The sequence below is a fragment of the Gracilinanus agilis genome, chromosome 3 (genome assembly GCF_016433145.1).
Source record: "Gracilinanus agilis isolate LMUSP501 chromosome 3, AgileGrace, whole genome shotgun sequence".
NCBI lineage: Eukaryota > Metazoa > Chordata > Mammalia > Didelphimorphia > Didelphidae > Gracilinanus > Gracilinanus agilis.
This window is the reverse complement of record NC_058132.1, coordinates 654,159,677-654,183,592: the sequence shown is the minus strand read 5'-3', so window position 1 is coordinate 654,183,592 and position 23,916 is coordinate 654,159,677. Positions and strand designations below refer to the sequence as shown.

The 23,916-nt window shown below is 40.2% G+C and overlaps 1 protein-coding gene across 1 annotated transcript in view; it reads right to left on the bottom strand.

Annotated features, from left to right (window-relative positions):
- Positions 1-23,916, bottom strand: part of MME (membrane metalloendopeptidase) — a 139,158-nt gene that overhangs the window by 86,323 nt on the left and 28,919 nt on the right. The window contains 1 exon segment of the mRNA XM_044670911.1: positions 681-842. Within this exon segment, the coding sequence (XP_044526846.1) occupies positions 681-842 (162 nt within the window).

Here is a 23,916-nt window from a genome sequence, read left to right as displayed (position 1 = left end):
AACTTACAACCAAGCAGAAAAGTTTGAACTGGGTTGAACTAACCAGAGAAATGTCAAATCCTATAAAGCTGTGTGTTCATTCTGGAGTCTTCCTGGGACTGACTCAGGAAATGAACTGTTTTACTATTTCCCTGGTGGAGAGGTGATAGGAATTATGGAATGACTCTTTCTTAGAAAAATACAAAGTGGTCACTCAGCCCAATCTTCTTGACTATCATTGCAATGATAGGTTAAGCACATGCCCTTAAACAAACAGATAGCTTCTATTCCCTTGAATAGGTCCTCAAGAAGAAGGAAGTCCAAGGATTTAGATTTTAAATCTCAAATGACACTTTCTTTAAGACCCAGGACAAAATTTCCAGGTCTCAGTTTCCTCTTCCACAAAATGAGGAGGGTGAAACAAAGGTCTTCCAGATCTACAATTTGATGAGCCTAAAAAAAGTATTTTGAATTGATTCAAACTCAACTGTACAACTGTAATTTTTTCTCATCATCGATATTTATCTCCCAATGGAAGGAATCCATCAATATTCCTCACAGCTCAGGCTATTTTCCAAGTGGCCTGAGTTGGGTCCTAACATAATGTTGCTTGCAATTTGCTCTGTAATTGCTGTCTTTTTTTTTTTTAATAATATGAGCCAAAAAAGAAACATTTGGTACCCAGAAACAAATCCACTGACCTTTCAGAACGACTTCTAGTTCATCTCTTAAAATGTCAAAGTTACTGTAACGTGAGCTGGTCTCTGGAATAACATTCCGCTTTAACCAGCCTCCACAGGCATATTTGAAAAAGTCTGTACAAGGGTTGACGGTGTCATCCATGTTCTGAATCAGCCGAGCAGCTAAAATACAAGAGAAACAAATATTTTATGTAAACACTCAGTAAAAAAACAGTAGCTCCATAGATTTCTCAGAATGTGGGAGCAGGGAGAGTGAGAAGAGACCCTGAAAAGCTGTGCCTCGAAAGCCATCGGCTATGTCAGACATCAGCATTAAGTCAGAAAGTTGATGTTCTTTCTGGATTCAGATCTGAACTCAGATCCTTGCTGCGTGTGACCTTGAGGAAGCCACTCAATTAGAACTTCGATGTTCTAATCTGGAAAATGAGAAGGGATATTATATAGCGGTTAAGGTCCTTTTTAGCTCCGTTTATTCTGGATCCAATTGTTCAAATAATTCCTATGTGCAGAATAGGTAGTTCCTTCTCTCTAAGCCAATAAATCTGGGGAAAGTGCCTATTGTGCATGGATAGGACCTGGGATGGCAAAGGAAAAATGAAAACAGACTCTGCCTTCAAGGATCTGGGGAGTCTCGGAGGCAAGAGGTATCTCCGCAGGCATCCAGACTAATCCATCATTAAAGAATAATCTTTTCTACTCACACCCAACAAATAATCATAAAGCTTTGGGATAAATGGTCTCTTTTAAGGAGAGAAACCCATGACCTCCCAGAGGAGTACAGCCCATTGCACTCTGAGATAGCTCCAAGTGCTAGGAAGTTTTCCTAACACCCAGCCCAAATTCTCCTCTTTGTGATGCTCACCAATAGGTCCTACTTCTGACCTCTAGGGATGAATAAAAAAAACCAAGTCTAATCTCTCCTTTAAATAATTCAATAAATATTTTACTGATGCATATTTGTCTGTGTTTGTTATCGCCACTTCCCCATGGCTCCCCTACAATAGAATCCTTTCTTGTAACCACATAGGGCAATAGCCTTAAATTGAACAGCACCAGCATCACTTGGTACTGACACTCTGCAGAAAGGAGGAAAGAATGCTTCCCCATCAACTGTCTGAACTCAGGTTCGGTCACCATGCTGAACAGAGCTCTGTTGGCTCTCCAACTCTTCCTTTCTATTATCTCTCTTGTGCCAGATAATTCTTTAAAAACTTGCTGACCATGATCATCTTCCCCTAGAGAGTCTACACTTCACTTCTCTGGTCTAAACAGCCCCACCTCCTTGGATCAGTCTTCTTTTAAAGATCTATTATTGTCTTTAAAACATTATTTTTCCTCCTTTTTATGCAATTTTAAAAATTCTGAGTTTAACCAACATAAAAAGAGGGAATACTTCTCTATACAGAGCAGAAATTTTTTAAAAATTCTACTCAATGGTGAATCTAGTTTGCTTTAAGTATAGTTACACACCTATATGTATGTAAAGTAAATTCCACCTGCTCCTTTTCAAAGCTGTCCTGCTTTTCTGTGTTTCCCTCTGAACTTCCTTCTCATCATCCTTCCCTCCTTGGTACAATGCTCTTTTTTTTTTTCTTTTAAACCCTTACCTTCTGTCTTGGAGCCAATACTGTGTATTGGCTCCAAGGTAGAAGAGTGGTAAGGGTAGGCAATGGGGGGTCAAGTGACTAGCCCAGGGTCACACAGCTGGGAAGTGTCTGAGGCCAGATTTACAATGCTCTTTTCATCTCTTCCACGACAGAATATTAAGCTCCTTGAGACAATACCTTGGACACACTAGAATCTTACCTGCTCAGTTCACATCCCAAATACTCATCTGACAAATGAATTGTGGAAGAGACCACAGAGTTTGCCTCCTTTTTTCTCTTTCAATTTATCTCTTTCCACAGATAAAGAAAGCCATGGGGGATAGCTCCCTAGAGAGGTGAAGCACTCAAATACCAGGGGTCCTGTGACTCACGTCACCATTAGGAAGTGGAATAAGAACCACAGAGCAAGGAGCCTTGAATTTAGAATGAGATAAAGGCACAAGGTAGTTAGAAGAAGGCAGGAACCATAAAAAAACTCCAAGAGCGAGAAAAGCCTCTAAAAACATACGAAGCTAACACTTAACGCAAATTGCCAGGAAATTCAAACCTGGAAGGAGTGCTAAGCAAAGATATTTCAGGAGCCCATTTGAGGCATCATCTCTCAGAAAATGCCTCTATTACTTAAATTGAATTTTGGAGGGGCTGCATCCATTTCTGCTCTGATTTCATTGTCTATCCTCTTTGGGAAAGTGGGTGGCGTCTGTCATGAGCCCTCTCTCATATAATAAAATGCTGATACCCCCATCTTCCTGCCTCTTTAGGAAGGTCGCCTTCCTTTCTTAAACACCTTCTGGCACCAGGTAAAACATCCAGCTCCAAAAGACAAATGGAATTTCCCATTTTGTTCCCAATGCCTCACTGACACGGCTCCATATTTCATGAAGAAGTACAAGTCTCCGTTTCTTTATTAACATGGAATATGGCCATCTGACATCTGGTGTGTTTAAGCTGTTTGCCATCGGTGAGTGTCATCCCAAAGTCATCAGGCAAACATACTTCCTGAAGAAAGACTTGGTGAAAGAAGCCCCTTGGCTGCTTCCTCCACAGTTCTGTTCCTGTTCTTTCGTATTTCCCCATGACCCAGAGCTCATCGAAGCTCCGAGCTCCCAAAGACTTCAAAGGGGTCTCTGTATTCTGATGAACATTTGGGAGCATGGGCCAAGCAAGAAGCTGGCCCTCGGTACTTTTATGTTGTTTCTTTGATCAACCTCCCTTTGATCTCCTATCAGGGGTTTGATTCTCATTTTGCACCTCATCCCTTGGACCTCCTCTGGGCTGACATGGCTTTGAAGTCTGGGGGTGCCCGTGTGTTTGGAAGAGGGCCATGGGAAGCAGCCATGCGTCTCTCAAACTGGTCAGAATGGTTCCATTTTGTCCTTTAATGATGTTTTGTACTTTGTTCTGAATTTCTCCAACCTCTCTCCACAGCCACACCTGTCTGCCTCAGCTGACTTAATATTGTTTTGGTATCCAGTTTCTTAAAGTGATTTAAAAAAAAATTTCCCAGTTTAACACACAGACTCCCATACAACCCCCTGCAATGAAGAATGGCGTTCATTTTTGCTAGCACCACTTCTAAATGCTTCTTAGTGCAAACACTGGGGGAAAACTTTGCAGCTCATTGTCTTATTATTTTTTCCTTTGCTTCACAGACCAAATAAGTCGTTATCTTAAAGGATCTGATGGGCTCATCTGAAACCAGATGGATATCATCATAGAACCCAGAAAGTCTATTTTTCTCCCAAAAAAAGGACATTCCCAGTGACAGCAATCTGGCCATGATATGCTACCCTCAAACACTGCTAGGGTGGGACGAGCCCTTTGAAAGGCCCCATTAGTTGGCTGCCTGGAAAGGATCTATTTGTTCTCAAATCTGATTTTTCTACGTGAAAAGAATCATCTAAGATAGAAGACTCAATGCCTACATTCTTTTTGGGGTGGCTGAGAAAATGTACATTGACTGGCAGTTCGCTGAACAATTCAAGCTACTCTTCTTGCCCCTTGTAGGTGTTCCCTTCCATTTGGGAGGAGGAGGTACAGTTTTATTTTCACCTCATAATGCCCTGGATGTCAACAGCAACAGACGTGAATCTCAGAAGGCCAAGGAAAGGGATTTCTTCCTCAAGGTAGGGAACTGGTCACTTTTTTTTTTTTAATGAAGCATATTATTACTGTCTTTATCCATTTATATCAGTAAAAGGGGCTGTTCTTATTTGGTCTTTCTTTAAAAACACACAGAAGAGTTCCACTTAGGGAAAAAAAAAAGATTTTGGGGACAAAGGGGCTATGCACATTCAGTAGAAAACTCAAGGGAAAAGGAGAAATGAAATAAAACTACATGGTGATTCACAAATGAAGATGCAACACTTTCAGATTCTGGCAGTTACTCTTTACTCCTAGGCTTAATTTTATTGGATTTGGCCACCGTTTTTCTTTAGTGATTGATAGAACTAGAGGAATGGGCTTTTTCAGGGATTGATGGGAATTATAAAATAGATTTTTCTAACACATTTTGTTTCAGTTCCTTTAGAAAGTAATGAGGAAAGCCCTGAAGCCTGAATAAACATAGAGTAGTAGCAATGGGAACTTTATTTTTAAGCAGAACAAATGTCTGCTTGGAAAAATATTGTTTGGTGGGCAGACTCCTTAACCCTTAAGTTACAAATATTCCTCTTTCCTTCTTTCCCATTCATCCTACAACCTACACCCTGTCTCCCAATTCTAGGGAAGACCACCCAGATTTCTGGTAAGCTGTCTGCTACCATTAGCCACACTTGACATCCTTTGGCCTAATTTCCTCGTCTTTCTAAAAGGGCATTTGGCTGGATGGTCTTTGGGTCCCAGATCTAGATCCAGGATCTAAGAGTTTGGTCAGTATTCATAACTGCTCATTTTCAGACATCTTCTCTCAAAAACCAGAGGCCAAGACACTATTTACTTAATGCAATGCAACTCATTTCATGGACTTAATTACAATTATACCAAAAAGCTTGACAGAGGAGTAAATGGTTTTATTTATTCATAGAATACTTTTGAGGAGGGATTTGGAAAGCCAAGTGCTCCCCCTCAGCTTCTGCTGCCAGTCTTTAATATTGGTTTTTCCTGAGTAACAATCATTGGATTTCCTGACCCTAAATTCATCTTTAAACCCATATCTGTCTTTCAATCCATACTAAAGTATCACTTCAAAGGCAGAAGAGTGGAAAGAATGAGGCAAATTGGGATTAAGTGACTTGCCCAGGGTTACACAGCTAGGAAATTTCTGAGGCTGAATTTGAACTTGAGTTTTCCTGACTCCAAGTCCAGTTCTCTATCCATTGTACCAAACAGCAGCTCCCAAATATTACTTTCAAAACGGATCTCTTGGTGTCTCCCTGTGAATTTCCTTTTGTTTTCTTCAATGCATTTTTAAAATGCTTCCATGAGACTCCTTTGACTACTTTTCCTCTGGCATCACTAGTACTAGCCATTCCCTATCCAAACCACCCTCTTCCCTATGCAAATAAACAGAGTCAAGCAAAGCCAACTTATAAGTGGAATGTCTGAAAATTACTAATTATGAATTTTGAGTGAGTTAACTCTCTGGCAAAAGAGGGTTGCAGCCTTCACTTACTCCTTGTCCTTAGGAGTCATGGTTTGATATGATGTTGGTCAGAATTAATAAGTTTTTCAAAGTTGTTCTTCTCCACAGGGTTTTAGTCATTGGGTAAATTATTCTCCTGGATCTGATCCTTTTATTCTGCATCCATTCATACAAGTTTTGCAAAGTTTCTCTGAATCCTTCTCTTTCATCACTGTTTATTGTACTAGATTCCATTTCATTCATTTTGCCATTCCACAGCTGATAGGCATTCCCTTCATTACTTTTTCTATACTTATAGAATTATGGTGCAACCAAAAAGAAAGGTTGCTATGAATATTTCTGTATGTATTAGTCCTTTCCCTCTTTCTTTTAGGTCCTTGGGTTATCTGCTTGATAATAGTATCACTAAGTACAAGAGTAGATACCACTCTTTGGGGGTATTATTCCAAATTAGAAGAGAAACAGTTAACTTGGAAGGGAAAAAAAAATTATAGCATACATACATATATATATGAAATCAGATAAAGTTGCTGTAATTTTAATTGCATTGATTTTGTTTATGCAAAAGCTTTTCAATTTTATTTAGTAAAATTGTCCACTTTATATCCTATGATATATCCTCTTTCTTGTTTGGTCAAGAAGTCTTTCCCTATCCAGAAAGGTGAAAAGTTATCTCCTTTCCTACTCCACTAATTGGTTTATGATGTGACTTTATTTCTAGGCTTTATATCCTTTTGGAGTTAATTGTTATATATGGTGGTCTAAAACAAATTCCTGTCAAATAGCTTTTTGTTTTCCCAACAATTTTTGTAAGATAATCAGTTCTTATGCCAGTAGTGGATTCTTTTGGATGGAGTTGAATACTATAGTTATTTGGTTAATTCTGTATGTTCTCTGACTAATAGGTTCTACTGACAACTATCCTGGGGGTAGTTAGGTGATACAGTGGATAGAGTGCTGGAGTCAACAAGATCTGAGTTGAGATTTGTCCTCAGACATTATTAGAGGAGCAAGTCATAAGCTTTGTTTGCCTCAGTTTCTTCATTTGTAAAATAGGGATAATAATAGCACCTACCTCTCTTCTTGTGAAGACCAAATGAGATAACAATTGGAAAGCACTTAGCAGAGAGCCTGGCACATGGTAAGCAATATGTAAATTTAGCCGTGATTGTTATTATCCAGTTTCCAAATAGAATTAATTACTCCTACTCTATAGTATAGTTTGAGATTTACTTCTACTAAATCCCTTTCTTCTTTACATTGATGTCTTGCTCGATTTTGTTGTCTAGTTTTAGGTTATTTAAGCTATTCATTTCTTTTATCTTACAAATCTGGACATTTTATATTATTATATTCATTTATTTCATAATTGTAAATGATTTCTAATGATTCTCTTTTTCTCATTTTCATTTTTTTAACATTGGCAATTTTGTTTTCCCTTCTCACTTACTAAAAAAAAAAAAATCAGACTGGCTAATAAGGGTTTATTTATTTGAACAGTTTTCTTTCTAAAGCTTCTGGTTTTAGTTAGCAATTCAATGATTTAATTTTCCTTTACTTTCATTGTTGTGTACCAAATTTAATGTTGTGCTTTTCTTCCTTCTCTTCTGTTGATGAATGTTGGTTTTCCACCTAAAGATTATTTTGGTCATATTTCCCAAATTTTAGTATTTTGTCTCCCTGTTAAAATTCTTTAAATGAAATCATTGAGTGTTTGTATGGTTTGTTCATTAACCTTTCAATTATTTAGGATAAATGATTCAATTTCCATTTGAGTTAATATTTTAATAATGGTTTTATATTAGAATCACAAATTTAGAGCTGAAAGAACCCTTCTAGGGGTCAGTGACTCCAACTTCCTCATTTTATAGTTGAAGAACCTGAGATCTAGGTAAGTTGCATGACTTGCACAATATCACACAGCTAATAAGGGTTAGAAGCAGAATTTGAACCTAGGTTTTCCTGACTGAGAGTTTAGTCTTCTTGCCTCTCTACGTAATCTTTTCTATTTCCATTTAGTGGTTCTCAGAAATGCATAGTATTTTAGACTAAAACTATATCCTGTAACTTCTTCATTATATCTTTTTATTACACGTCTGCATCAGAAATGAGGTCTCCAGCTATTATGTAGTTTTTCTGTCTATTTTCCTGGTAATTCATTTAATTGTCCCTTTAGTATGTACTTATGTATATATGTGTATGTTTATTCAGATATATAGACATGCATGCATATTATATAAATATACACATATATGTAACATAAATACTATATATAAATATATATGCATATATTTAAAGTAAAAAGGTAAAAATAGGTTTATTATTATTATGCAAAGATTCAGCAAATATATATGTATATACATATATATATGTATATAAACACACACACATATATATACCTAGATATAGTATTTGTATCATTTGATGTTTTTTTTTAATATTTTGGGGCATAATGTAGTCTTTCTCTTTACCTTTCATTGTACCCATTTTTACTGTTGTCTTCTGCTGAAAATCTTGATTGCTGCCCTTGATTTTGAATTTACCTAAAGCACAAAAATTGTTCTCTAGCCTTCTTTTTAACAGTGTGCATCTTTACTTTTCAAATGCATTTCTTTTCAATACCATTTTGTTGAGTCCTGCTTTCTCATCCATTTCACTAACCTCATTCACTCTATGGATAAATTCATGTTCCCACTTATGATTCCGAATTGTGTGTTTCATCTTCCTGATGTAACTCATTATTGTTCTTCCCTTTGCTCTCCATCCCCTCTTTGCAAAGAAAGTGTTTAAAAAAAAGAACTGTGATCAACCCTGGTGTTCCATAACTGAAGTGCTTCCATTTCCCTCCACTGTCCCTCCTCTTTGAGACCCTCATCACTGGTTCATACCTTTTTTTCCCCTTTTCTTGTCACACACACACACACACACACACACACACACACACACACCCCTCTTAGATCTATCATCTGAAACTAGTTTTTAATGTGACTATTCCCAGCCCAACTCTATTTTCTATTTCCCCTTAAACCCTCCCTTCTTCTCTCTCTGTTCCTTATTTTCTGGTTGAGAATAATTTATTTCTACACCAAACAGAATGTGTATCAACTAGTCATTAAAGCATTTATTAAGCACCTACTGTATTCCAGACATTGTTCCAAAGTCTTGGCCACACAAAAAAAAAACAAGAGAGTCTCTGCCGTCAAGGAGCTCCCACTCTAATGTGGGAGGGAACATGCAAAGAACTATGTACAAATAAGATCTATATGGAGCCAATTGGAGATAATCAACAAGGAGAATCACTTAAAATTGAGGGAGATCAGAAAAGGTTCCTTGCAGGAAGTGGTCTTTTAGAGAGGAATCAAAGGAAGCTCTAATGAGGCCACTATGACCTCCCTTATCTATATCAGAAGATTCATGGGATTTCTCATTCCTTTTTCTGCCATATTGGTATAGCCTTCTTGGGCACTTTTATTATGAGAAATCCCAAGTTCTGCCTTCCTTCTTCTCTTGCCATGCTTCTGACTTTCTGGACTTCAGCACCATGACTCTGCTGTCTTTTCACAATGGAACATCCCTCTGCCATGCCAGCTCTCACTGTTGATTTCCTCCCAGGAATGTCCATTTTAAGGGAGTCAACGTGCCCCTATCTGGATCCCTTCTCTTGAGATCTCTCCCCACCACAGCTCCACACCTGCTTTTCAGCTCCCTTCTATATGTTGTCTTCTCCCATTAGGAGGTGATCTCATTGAGGACAGGGTCTTTCTTTTTTAGCAATTAGCCCAATGCTTGGCACACAGCTGAGTAGTCAATAAAGCCTTTTGTCCTTGCCTAGACTTACCCGTTTCCCCCATTTCTTCCCTTATGTATTTATTTCCCTTCTTTTTTCTTCTCTCTCATAATACCAACAGCCACCCCCTCTGTGTGACATGAAGAGATCTGCTTTTCTTTCTACACCTTCTTCTCTTTACTCCCATCTCCAGTCTTAGTTCTTGATCTGGGACTTTGTGCCAAGGCCAAAATCTGCCCTGCTTCCTCTACATTTCTATAGAAATGTTTGGTTCTGCCCTTGATTATCTGGTTTGTTGTTGCAGACTTCCATCTCCCCTGTGGGGTCAGCACTCAGAGAGCTGGCAGGTTTGGGCCAACCCTCCCTCCTCCATCTCCTCAACCCCATTGGTAGAGTTCAGAGTATGTCCCAAAGCCTTTGGGACCCCATAAGAAGTACCCAAAGCAAAGGCAAAATACTCTAGGGAAATAGAGGAAGGAGGCAACAAGTCACTGGCTCTTCATCTAGGCTCCAAAAGGAGGAGAATCCACACTTTACCAGCAGGGTACAGTGGGAAATGGGTCAAAAAGGGAGTTGGAGGAGCCGAGTTTGAATTCTAGTTCCATTGTTTACTCTCTGTCAGCGTGGGCAGGTCACCAAAGTAACCTCAGTGGCCTCCGTTCTCTTATCTCTGTCAGGAACTCCTTGGACTAGACAGCCTGTAATGTTCCTTCCCACCTCGAAACCTACAATTTTATGATCCTTGACAGATGCCAAGATTCCTAAGTTCAAGGGCTTTCATGCTAATGTGGACCACAAAGACCCAGCAAAGAGGTTCAGAACCTGCGGTCCGTGTTCTACGTGAAAGGGTCCAGGGATAAATTTCAGGGGGTCTATCTATGAACGTGGATGGGGGAAAAAATTCCTCTTTATTTTCACTAACTTCTCCTTGAAATTTAGCATCTCCAATTATGAATTTTTGAAAATAAAACATGATTCTGAGAAGGCATCCAAAATGACTCTATTCTCTTTTACCATTTGTTTTAAACCCTTACCTTCTGTCTTAAATCAATACTATGTACTGCTTCCATGGCAGAAGACTGGTAATGGCTGGGCAATGGGATGAAGTGACTTGCCCAGGGTCACCCAGCAAGGAAGGGTCTGAGACCACATTTGAATCCAGGACTTCCCATCTCTAGTCCTGGCTCTCACTCCACTGAGCCACCCAGTTGTGCCGTCTTTTACCATTTTTTTTTTTTTTTTTTTTTTTGTATCTCCAGCATGTAGCAGAGTGTTTGGCATGTAGTAGGTACTTTACTGACTGACACTCAAAATGGTAAACAGCCCCTGATCCACTCTAAGCAACCTCATGTAAATTCATTCATTTCAAAGCAACACTGACAATGTCCCCCCACCACCATGTTACCGATGAGGTAGCTGAAATCAAGAGAAATGAAATGACTTATTGTTACTACTATTAATACTACATTATTACTATTAATCGTTATGACTAATATCATCACTATGATGACTTTTATGCTCTTCAATAAGATTACTATGACTATATTATTACCAGTAAAATCATTATACACTAATTATGTATTAATAGTTATTACTAGTATTATTATTATTTATTATGACTTCTAATATTAATAACATTACTAGTACTGTTACTAATGTATTGTTTTTTAATAGTTATTGCTAATATCATCACTATTTAATATGACTTCTATTCTACTTAATATTACTACTCCTATATTATTACTAGTTAACTTAGTATGTATTAGTTACATTGTTAATAGTTACTACTAATATTATTGCTGTTTATTATTACCTTTATTTTTAATTGCTACTAATAATACTATATTTTACTAGTTAAATTAGTATAGACTAGTTATATATTAATAGTTATTACTATTATCATTACTATTTATTATTACTTTTATATATTATTACTATTACCAATACCGTATTACCAGTTGTATTATTATATACTAGTTATATTGACAGCTTTTACTATTATTGCTATTTGTCATTATTACTTTTATATATTACTACTACTTCTATATTATTACCAATTATTATATACTAGTTATATATTAATAGTTATAACTAATATTATTGCTATTACTTTTATATTATATTTATATTATTGCTTTTATATATTACTACTACCAATGCCGTATTATTACCAATTGTATTATTATATGCTAGTTATTTTATTGACAGCTTTTACTAATATTATTGCTGTTTATTATTACTTTTATACATTACTATTACTTCTATATTATATTATATTATTATATGCTAGTTATAGTACTGATAGTCTTTACTAATATTATTGCTAATTATTATGACTTCTAAATACTTGGCATTCTTATTATTATGACTACTATCAGCCACCATTCGTGTAGAGCCTCCTAAGTGCCCAGCACTGTGCTGAGTGCTTCCCAAATATGACCTCGGGTGATCCTCACAGCTGCCCGGCTGGGTAGGTGCCCAAGGTCACGGGGAAAGTGAGAAGCAAAGCCCAATCTGAGCCCTGGAAGCCAAAGCTCTTTCCGTGCAGCATGCAGCCTGCCTCCCGGCGGACCTCCTTGGGGAGAGATTCGATGACAGTCTGAAGGCAAGACGAGCAGGTGCCTTTCGGGTGGCAGGTTCCTAAGTCCTGAAGTCAGACTTGGCTCGGGGCTCTCCCCCTTCTCTGCGTTCCCGAGTCCAAAGAAGGCCACTGGCCCGAGGCCATCATGGCTAATGTTCGTCCCCTCTTACAACTTCTATGAGTTCCTTTCTCTGGTCACACGAAGCCAAGTGCCTTCGAGGCGCTCCCACTCTAGTGAGGGAGACACCATGCCCACAACTACGTTCAAACAAGATCCCTAAAGGACAAATGGAAGGGAATTTCAGAGTAGGGTCTGGGAAAGGCTTCTTGCAGAGAAAAGTAGGATTTTTTCTGAGATCTGAAGGAATCCAGGGCAAAGAGAGGAGTATGAGGCAATCCCCAAAGTATGTCCAGCCCCATGAACCTGTCAGTGCCTGTCAGTTATTCTAAGAGCCAGGACCCCATTGGAAGAGCTGTCAAGGGGAATCTGGAATGCAGAAGGCAAACTGTGGGGTAGGACTCACTCCCCAAGAATGTCGGATGAAGGCAGGATGGTAAGAGGAGACCATGCACAGAAATATGGAGAGCCTTCATCCGTATTTTATAGCTGCTCCTCATATGTGCGTCCTCTGCCGACTATAATTTTAACCCTGAATTCCACTGCCTAACCATCGGTTCAATCTAGCTCACATTTACTTGGCCCGCTCTATGGAGGTGCTGTGCTATGTCCAGGAGAGAGAGAAGAAAGAAGAAAAGAGCAGCCCCTGACCACGAGAAATCCATGTTTTAGTAGATGGAGACAGCATGTGCTCCAGGCACTCCAATTTGGGTTAAGACGTGAGAGAAATGGATAGAAAATCAAACAGTTGAGGTCCTGGGGAAGGATGGAGCTTTTCCAGCCAGAGCAGACGGCCCAAATGGACCGTCCCTGAGCTGGGCCTTGAAAGGCGAGAAAGGGCCAACATGGCGAGCCTGGAAAGAAGTTCACTCCAGCCAGGCGAGTGAGCTGCACAGATGTCTGAGAGCGGGCGAGAGGTCATGGAGTTCCTTCAAGAGTTTATTAAACATTCACTCTATACCCAATATGGCGCTAGACTATGGCAAAGATACTGAAGGAGAAGATATCTAGAGAGACTAGATGGAGGCAGATTGCGGAGGGCCATGAATTCGAAGAGAACCGGCTTGCACGTTCTTTCCGGTAAACAATGGGGAGCAAAGGAAGATTTTTATTTTTATTTTTTAAAGAAAGGCAATGACATGATTGGGTCCACGTAGCTGGAGAATGACACTGACAGCTTACAGAATGGGATGGAGATGGGGAGAACCAGTTAGGACGAGGGAGAATGAGGGTCTGCATTAAGGTGGCAGCAATCACAGTGAAGAAGGGGGGACCACGGCAGATGCTGATTTAATAATACGTGTGATGGACTAGCTGGGGGAGGGGGAGGGGAGGAGAGAGTGAAACATGTCAAGTTTGAGAGGCAGGTGAGATGACCAGGACAGACCGGATGTCTATCAGGCACGGGAAATGCGGGATCAGAGATATTGGAAGAGGAAGCAAGTGGCTGTCTGTATGAGACACGAAGCTACGGCTGGAAAGACTAGAGAATAATCCAAGGCTCTTTATGTATGATCTGTTACACCCCAAATACCTAAAGATCAAGGGAAAACTATAGCAGGATTTTTGTTTCTTTTTTTACCTCAATCCACCATAATGCTTCTGGTACCAGGGTTCAGGCCCTTAATTTATATTGGACCTTAGTCTATATTTATGATGAAGAGGCACTATGGATAAAATGCTGGACCCGGAATCAGTAAAGACCTTGGGTTCAAATCCAATCTGACCCTGAACTAACTGTGTGACCATGTCTGTTACACTTGAGGATCCTCAGTTTCCTCATTTGGAAAATGAGGATCACCATGCTGGTAGCTCTGAACACAGGATTACTGTGAATCTCAAATTAGATGTTTGTAAATCACTCTGCAAACCTTAATCATTATTCTTAGTGTCATTTATTTATGTTGGAAGGGTCATCAGAAGTCATGTAGTCCAGTCCCCTTATTTAAGTACGAGAAGTTAAATAAACTCATCTAAAGAACATGGCCCAGTGGGGGATTTGAACTCGGTTCCTCTGATTTTAAATTCAGAGATTTTACCATCCACCACGACCACCTGTGTACTTCATTTATCTTTGATGGTGAATGGGGCTAGGACCATCCTCTCACCTTCTCTAGACTCTCGGGTGAAAAATTCACTGAGCTCATCACAGATGTGCCCAAGTGCTTTGCTCCCTCAAGATACTCTCCAAAGAAGAGCCAAAAGAATGAGTAGCGTCCCAACGACTGGACTCGCTCGATCTTTCTCAGACCGCAGCAGCGCAGGGTCCACCACCGAGCGGGGATCTGTAGATAACTCCCTGGTGGTGAGTCCTGCGACACCCACAACCGAGCAAGGCTTCCTGTCATAAACCAAAGCCCTCCGTGGTGCTCCAGAGGTGTTGAGTGCCATAAATCTGAAAGCAATTTCTCTTTTCAAGTCTGATTTGCATATTGAATCATGAAAGACTTTTTTCCCAGCAGAAGCTATTAAGGAACACAATGTAATTTAAATCCCATATATCACTTAAAATAAGTTATTGGAGGCTGCATGTTGATTATGATGTTAATGAAGGATAATGTTCTTTTCGAAGGAAGGTTATTGCAAAGGTTGGGAAGAGGCATCCTTCCTTCTCTTCATCATTTCTCCAGTCCTTTTACTTTAGGTTCCAAGGGCTGATTAAAAATAGAAACCCCAGGAATAGATGACCTGCCCCTCCTCCCAAGAAGGGAGGATGTGGTACTAGTCTAGCTAGTGCTAGTCAAACAAAGCTGGGTGGCTCAATGGTTCTGGGTTCAAATCAGCCCAAGACACTTCTTAACTGTGTGACCCTAGACAAGTCATTAAACTCCCATTGTTTAACCTTTACTACTCTCTTGTCTTAGAATCAATGCATAGTATCAGTTCTCAGATGGAAGGTAAGGGTTTAAAAAAACCTTTTTTCTCATCTAAAATATCATCGTTCACCAAGAATCCTCATAGAGTTTTCTGAAAGCGAGAATGGCACGAGGGAAAAAATGGTACCTTCCTTCTTAAGGATATTAGACCCAGAGGAAGGCTCTAAGTAGGTTTCCATCTTTCAGAAATTTTATCCTTTGAAATCTCTTAATATTTAAGGGAAAAAAAAGTTACTAGTTCCCCTTTCAATATATTTATAAGTTTCTTGAGTCATGCCTGGTCTAGAATCATAGGCTGACTTGACTTCCTAGTTTTACTTTTATCCTTAGGACACTTAAAACTCTCTAAGACAGAGTAGTAAAGGTTAAACAATGGGAGTTTAATGACTTGTCTAGGGTCACCCAGCTTTGTTTGACTAGCACCAGCTAGAGTACTTTGAGTACCACATCCTCGTCTATTAAATGAAGATGGTGATTTTCTTTAGAGGTTGTTGTTAGAAAAGTACAGTGAAGATCTTAGAGAGGATAATAGCTTTAGGGGTGTAGCTAGAGGACCTGAGTTCAAGTCCTACTTCTTCCAGTTACTGCTGGGGTGGTCTCTGGTCAAATCACTTAAATGTCTGGGGGCCTGTTTCCTTCCACTATAAAATGAGTGGCTTGAACTAGATGGCCTCTAGCTCTTGATATGGACTCTGTAAATATGAATTGTTTTCTTATGGAATGATCCATTAGTCAATCAATACCAATTTCTTAAGTACCCACTATGTGCCCAGTACTGTGCTAAATACACAGAATAACAGGATTCCACAGATGGAAGACAACTCAGAGGCCAACTCATCCAATACATACCTGGAAAGAAATTGCTGCCCCAACAAACCTGATAAATAGTCTTTAGTTTCTGCTTGAAGACTTCTAGGAATAGGAAAAAACACTTCCCAAAGCATCCCACTCCACTTAGAGAGAGCTCAAACTCTTAGGAAGCTTTCCTTGACTCGCACCTGTAACATCTGCCCATTCCTTTTGGAGTTGCTCCCTGGCCAAATGGGACAAGTCTACACCTTCTTTTTTATGCTACCTCTTCAGATTTTTGAACAATCCTCGCCTTCTCTCAGAATCAGTACTGAGTATTGGTTCTGAGGCAGAATCACAATAAGGGCTAGGCAAGGTGTGGGGTGGGGGTGGGTGTTAAATGACTTGCCCAGGGTCACATAGCTCTCTTTAGATAGATAGAATTCGAATGTCCCCACTGAGTCTTCTTTTCTCCAGGATAAACATCCCTCAGTTCCTTTAACCAGTCCTCATACAGTACTGCTTCTTACCATTCTGGTTGCCTTAATCTGGACATGTTCCAGTTAATCAAATGCCCTTTCTAAACTGGGGAGGCCAGAACCAACTTTATCCTCTTTACAGGGTCTGTGAATGCCAGATGGCACCTTCGCAGGGCAGAGTAAGGGGGGACGATAATCTTCTCATTCCTCAAAGCTAGGTCTCCCTGAATGCAGCTGAGGATCACATGAACTCCTGTGACCATCGCTCATATATCCCATGAACACTCCAACCCAGATCCTTTTCAGATAACCTGCTGTCTAATTTTGCCTCCATGATTTCATAATTTCCAGGGTTTATTGAAACCGAGGATAATATTTTACATCCATCCCTCTGAAATTTCATCTTGTCCATCTACCCAACTCCCTGGTCCACTAAGCTCCTTTTGGATCTAGACTTTTTCTGTCATCTACTGTGTTGGCTTTTCCTCCATATCATCTGACAATTGGATCAGCATATCATCCTTGCCTTTATCTGTATCTCTGAGGGAACATGTTCAGCAACAAAAGATCAAGTACAGATAGAGATCCCTGAGACTCTCCATTAGGGACCTTTGGTCATGTTCAAGTTAAATGACATCAAACAATCAATCGCTACCCAACCAGCTCAGAATCCATCTAATTGTGTTATCACTCAACCCATCTCTCCAAGAAAAGCATGAAATCCTTTATCAAAGACTCGGACACAAACTAGGTCAGAGACATCTACAGCAAACAAAATAAGGTTAGTCTGACATGAGACGAGCCTCACGAAGCCAAGTGGGATCCCTGTGATGACTACTTCTCTTGAAAAATCCACTTTGGAATTTCCCTAGCCATCAAAGTCAGGTTCAGGGGGTTGAAGTTGGCAGATTTAATTCTCTTCTCTTGGGAAATTTGTCCTTCCTATTCCTCACGTATCTCTCTTGTTCTCTGGATCTTTTGAAGCATCACTGATAAGCTTGGCAATCCTATCCATGAGGTCTTTCAGTACCTAATTGTGTAGGGCAGCTAAGTAGTCTGTCTCCTTACTTGGTTAACAACCACTATCCGCCATTTTTCTTCATCACTTTCCTTGCCCAAAAGTCTTTCTTCTTGGCAGAGAAAAAAGTAACAAAATGGAATTGAATAGTTGATATTTCTCTCTTGCCAGTTAGAGATTAGCTTCAAGTAACCACTATGTACAAATTTTTTCCTAGAAAACTTGTCTAAAGATCACCTACTATGTATTTCTAAGCCAATGTCCATGCTTTGTGTATTAATTAAATAGAAGTTGTGTTATCAAGTGAATTCATAATGGAGAAGAAAGAAGTTTAAGTCTTTAAGGGCTTTAAGGACTCTAATGCCCAGCTAACCGATGGATGAAAATTGAGATCAAGATGTCCAGAGAGAGAAGAGACTTTTGTATAAGAAACTGAGGAGGAATGAGTTTGAAGAATGAGGTACCACCTGACAAAAGAGAAGTCAGAGATAATTAGAGACTTTGGTCTAAAGTGAGGAGGAAGTAGAAAGGACTAATTAAGCTTTTACCTTAGAGACAAGAAGAAACCAGGGGCCTAGAATTTCATTTTGTCTTAGAGATTGAGTAGAAAGTTGGAGAAATGACAAAAGGTCTGTTTCCTCAAAGAATTGTGATTGAGATAATGTTTCAGCTAGATTAGGAGGATGAAAATCGAGGACCCTGTGCAACACAGAAAATGGCAGGGTGGAATTCCTGCAAGATACAGGGTCAAGGCTCACCCAGAATTCCAGGGAACCCCATGTTGCATCCTGGGAACTAGGAAATGCGAGGAAAAAATACTTGGAAATACTAACTTTTCAGATGGTAAGGAAGATTGGAACTTCAGCAGGTAAAGGCCTCATCCGAGGGATCCTAAACCTCCAAGTCAGTCATCTAGTTGATAAGAGGGAAAATGAGTCACAGTTCCCTGGGTCTATACTTGGGTTATCAGCATATAATTTGTAACTTGATCAATCATCCCTCCTAGAGCAAACAGAGTTTGGTTTTCAAGACAATCAACTTAGAGAAATAGCAAAGCCTTACTAAATAACGATGGTGTGTGTGTGTGTGTGTGTGTGTGTGTGTGTGAGAGAGAGAGAGAGAGAGAGAGAGAGAGATTTTCATATATATGAAAATGATTCATTTGAACCCATTTTAAAAATGGAGGATATTGTCTAGAATATCAATCTGTGCATTTCCCTGAATTGTAATTCTGAAGTTGATTTTTCCTTCTGAAAGTTTTCTTCAAGGGAACGAATGATTAATATCACAGAATCTCAGCCCTTGAAGCAATGTCAGTGGCTACTGATATCCGAACGAGAATCCCCTAGAGAGAATCTAGACCTTCCCAGCAGCCATCCAACCTTTACTTGACCACTTCCAGAAGAGAAACACACTCCTTTCCAAAGCAGTGTGTTCCATTTTGGGATACCTCTAATTGTCGAAAAGTTTTGGCTGATAAAGCCAAAGAGAGCCTCTTCATATCCTCTAATCTATTTCTCCTGATCCTACCATCTGGACCGAAGTAGAATAAGTTGAATCTTTTTCTTTGATGGAGGAATTATGGCTGGGAGTGTTCTTCCCAGAACTGTAATTTGCAACCTATCAACGACTTCTCATTCAACATGGATATCATCTGTGCCCTTCCATATTCCTTCACAGACATTTGGAAAACCTGCTGAGGGTCTTCTAGATCTCTTGCTAGTCTATGGATCCCAATGGGACACATTGGCCATCCACTGGCAATCCCTCATTTTAGCGACATCATCTGCCCATCCCCTTTTCCTAAGGACAATTCTTCAAATATTCGAAGGGCTCTGAGTGTGATGGCGATCAGTCAAGTAAGAAGGGGTTCCAGTGTGAAGGTATCAGTCAATTAAGTCCTGCTCTGGTCACTCCAATTATGTCCTGCTCTGGTCACTCCAATAACTCAGTGGCTGTGCTCGAACTGGCCATATTGTTTCCTGGTACATTGCAATTTGTATTCTCTAACATGAAGTAAATGTGTTCTGGGGGGAAAGCTGAAACATGTGTTCTTTGAATGAGATATTAAGGAAGCCAGAGAAAGTCACGTTGAGCATATGGTACACTTTAGGATCACAAAATGTAAGAAATATGAAGGATCATAGAAATTATCCAGTCTCAACCATTTCTGTTTATTTTTTTATTTTTTAAACCCTTAACTTCTGTGTATTGGCTCCCAGGTGAAAGAGTGGTAAGGGTGGGCCATGGAGGTCAAGTGACTTGCCCAGGGTCACACAGCTGGGAAGTGTCTGAGGCCGGGATTTGAACCTAGGACCTCCCCGTCTCTAGGTCTGGCTCTCAATCCACTGAGCTACCCAGCTGCCCCTATTTCTGTTTATTTTTTGTTGAATGAATTTAAAGCAATTATTAAATTCTCATTTTACCCGTGAAATACAAATACAAAAGCCAAAACCGTCCCTGATTTTAAGAAGCTTACATTCTAATAGGGGGAGACAATGCACAGAAGAGAATGGTGATGAAGGAGGATTATTATCATTTGGGGTGTTACTGGGATGATGAATGGAGCATCCATAGGAGAACGGTCTGCACCATCTTTTCTGATAACAATGACTGTAATTATTCATTAGGTTTCCAGAACTAAAAGGGAAATGGAAAAGGAAAAGAAAGATTTGCATGTGTAGTAGATGGCTAGCAGAGCATGAAAATAACTGACAAGTCAAGTAAAGCATGGGCAGCAGGGTGGCACAGCAGATAGAACGCCAGGCCTGGAGTCAAGAAGATTCCTTTTCTTGAATTCCAGTCCAACCTCAGCTGCGTGATCCTGGGTGAGTCACTTAATCCTGTTTGCTTCCGTTTCCTCCTTTCCAAAATGAGCCGAAGAAGGAAATGGCAAACTACTCTAGCATCTTGGTCAAGAAAACCCCAAGTGGGGTCATGGAGAATCGGGCGTGATTCAAACAACTGAAAAAGAAAAGCATGCCTGGAGATGGCCTAGAAATAAGGGACCAACTGAGGACCTCCTCAGTAAGGACAGAGAAGGCCAAGGAAGTTCAGGGACTTGCCCACGGTCCTACGTCCCGTTAAGGGATGGCGCCCAGGCTAGAATGTGGGTTTAGCGAAAAGACTAGAAAATGGGAGTCGAGTCAAATTTGCGAAAGAGAATCTAAATGTGGATAATGGAGCAAAGTTTCATAGCGTGACGGGGCTGATATAAACCTCTACAAGAGAGAAGGCTGATCTAATGCTGTCCCCCTTGCAAGTGACTATTGGACCGAGCAACACGTCTTTGGAGGAACAACTCCAATGCAGAACCAACTTTGATTCATTCTTTTTTTGTCAGGGGCCCCATTGAAAATCCTGACAACGGTAATTATCATCGTCAGTAATAATTATGTTATGCTTGACAAAACAACACATATTATATATAGCTTTTCCTCAGAGGAATTCAACACGCTATTATCCTCCTCACCATTATTTTCCTACTTAGAAGGTGGGGGTGGGATGGAGGGAAACTGATTCTTCTGGAATACCATTTAAAGGAACCACATTATTATTTTCATTTAGGCCAGTTCAAGTGGATTCTTCTTTCTCTTCATTAGGAATCTCTTCTGATAGAGAATTTCTGAGGTCAATAATTTTTTTCACCTAATACCTGAGAATATTGGACTACTTCTTAATTCTTTTTATGAATGCCATGGACTGGATTCGTGGGAGGTATCTGGGTAGCTCAGTGGATTGAGAGCCAGGTTTCTAAAGAGGGAGGTCCTGGGTTCAAATGTGGCCTCAGATTCTTCCCAGCTCTGTGACTCTGAGCAAGTCACTTAGTCCCCATCGCTTACCCCTTATCGCTCTTCTGCCTTGGAAGGTCTCCCTATCTGGGGGGATGAATTCTGTAAGCTTAAAATTTAACATGAAAACTCCAAGTATTATATTTAATAAGATGTATCAATAATAACTTAAAGCAAAAGGAATAAAAAAGACAAAAGGAAAAGCCTGAGTAAAGCCAGCTTTCCCAGCCACGCACACTGGGGGAAAAAAAAGTGAGAGAGTAGAGTTACAGCTAACTTATTTACAATACCTAAGGATGCTATGTGGATGAAGGGAAAAGGATTCTGGGAAAGGAAGTCCAAGGGTTCAAGACTTCTAATTCCAAGACCTCCCATGGATGGTTGACAGCAGAGATAATAAGCAAGCATCTTGTGTGTGTGTTCTCTCTCCCCACCCCGTCCCATGTTTCCTCTACCCTCCCGCCAAAATCCCCAAAAAGTGGAAGTAAAAAAATGAAGATGAAAGCAGAAGAGACACAGGGGCCAAGGAAACCACAGAGAAGGGGCCTGATTAGCAAATGATTAATAAATGCTTGTTTCCTCCCTCTCATAGTCTGTCAACTCTCCACATCCTCCTTCTAGTTTTTGGAGGAATGGAGTGGTAAGAGGGATTCAAAGCTATATTCAGAATTCCCCAAAGGTGTGAGGATATCATATTGCTGGTCGCCAGGACAGAGGTTCACTCCTATTTTAAGAGTAGGCAATGCAGCTGGGTAGCTCAGTGGATTGAGAGCCAGACCTAGAGATGGGAGGTCCTGGGTTCAAATCTGGCCTCAGACACTTCCCAGCTGTGTGACCCTGGGCAAGTCACTTGACCCCCATTGCCCACCCTTACCACTCTTCCACCAAGGAGCCAATGCACAGAAGTTAAGGGTAAAAAAAAAAGAGTAGGTGGTACGGGCTAGATACTTGACCTGGAGTGGGCAGATCCAATCTTCAAATGCCATCTTAGATATTTCCCTTATTGTGTGACCCTGGGCAAGTCACTGAAAATATCTAAGCCTCAATTTCTCATTTGGGTGAGTGAGAGCAGGATGGATAGAGGGACCCAGGTACCCACATGTTCAGAGAAGATGAATCCCTTCTACCTTCATGTTTCGAGCTGCATTGAAGACATCTAACCATTTTCCCATTCTACCAGACCAGAGAGAATGAAGGTTTTCACAGGATTCTCTTCTCTTGCCAATACTGATTTTTCCCTCCTACACCATGCCCAAGCCTACTTCAGTACTTCTAGGCTCTAGCCTATTGGACAATACTTTAAAAACAGGAAATAAGAGCATTGTCTGGCATGTCAGAAGCCCTTCATTTACTTCATTTACTCTCCGTGAGTCCCTGGGTAGGTCACTTAAACCTCTATGCACCTGAGGCAACTCTCAAGGATTTACCTTTGGCGATCTGGTTGCATTCTGACTCGATAGAGGGAATACTCAAAGAGGGACACAGAAATCCTATATTTAGCGCCAGTGAGGACTTTAGAGATGATCTGGGGACAAATCTCTCATTTTACAGATGAAGAAACTGAGGCAAAAAGTTAGAGAGATTTGCTCATGGTCGCATAGCCAGTAAACATCTAAACTGGATTTGGAAATGTGGTCTGAGAGGCCAATCCCTTCTTCTCCAGGTCTCTGAGGCTGCATCTGCTAACCAGGGGATTGGGATGGGAAGAGACGCCTCTCCGCCTCCTGGTTCTGAGTCTATGAGCCCAAGATCTCATTTTGCCAGAAGGACGTTACTTGTAGTTTTCAAGTATGTGATAGCAGCAGAATTTGAACCCAGCTTTCCTTGACTCCAAGCAAAGCACTCTAGCTACTAGACTGTGTCGCTGCTAGCAACGCGTTAATAAATTAAAAAAGAAGGAAAAAATCTATTAACAAGCCCAAATCAGCCTTTTGCATTCTGATTTGTGGCCAACATATGTCTAACAGAATTAGAAATGGAAGGAATCTAAGGGGTCATTTGGTTAACTGTTCCACCTAATTCAATAGTCTTTTTAAAACATTCCTGGCAGATGGCTACCCTCCTTCTCTATTTACCTATTATCAAGAGAGGAGAGTAACTATGACAACATGTCAACCAGATAAGCTACATGAAACAATTTGCTAATCAAGAAATCATCGTATGACTCTGTAAACACTGAAATCTTGTTGTTTCGGGAAATCACAGATCGCTATCAGAGAAATATGAACTTTATAGCATACGTCTAAATATTGCCTTCTTTATAACTGCTGTGAAAGTTTATGGAGATAGACAGACTGAATGTTATGTTATTAACTCGTGACCTAGTTTCGACAAAATTTAATGGCCTCGGGCCAGGCGTGATTTGCAGTAAACTCAATAATTTCGGATGTTTTTTTCTACCCACCAATATACACCTCAGTATTCTCCAATATCCCTGCCACTGCGATATTATTCAAAATCTATGTTGGTTAACAAGACAATAAGCATTAGATTTAACTCAATGAGCATTAAGTACCTATTCTGTGCTAGAAGCTGTCACCTGGGGAGGGAGGAAGGAAGGAAGGAAGGAAGGAAGGAAGGAAGGAAGGAAGGAAGGAAGGAAGGAAG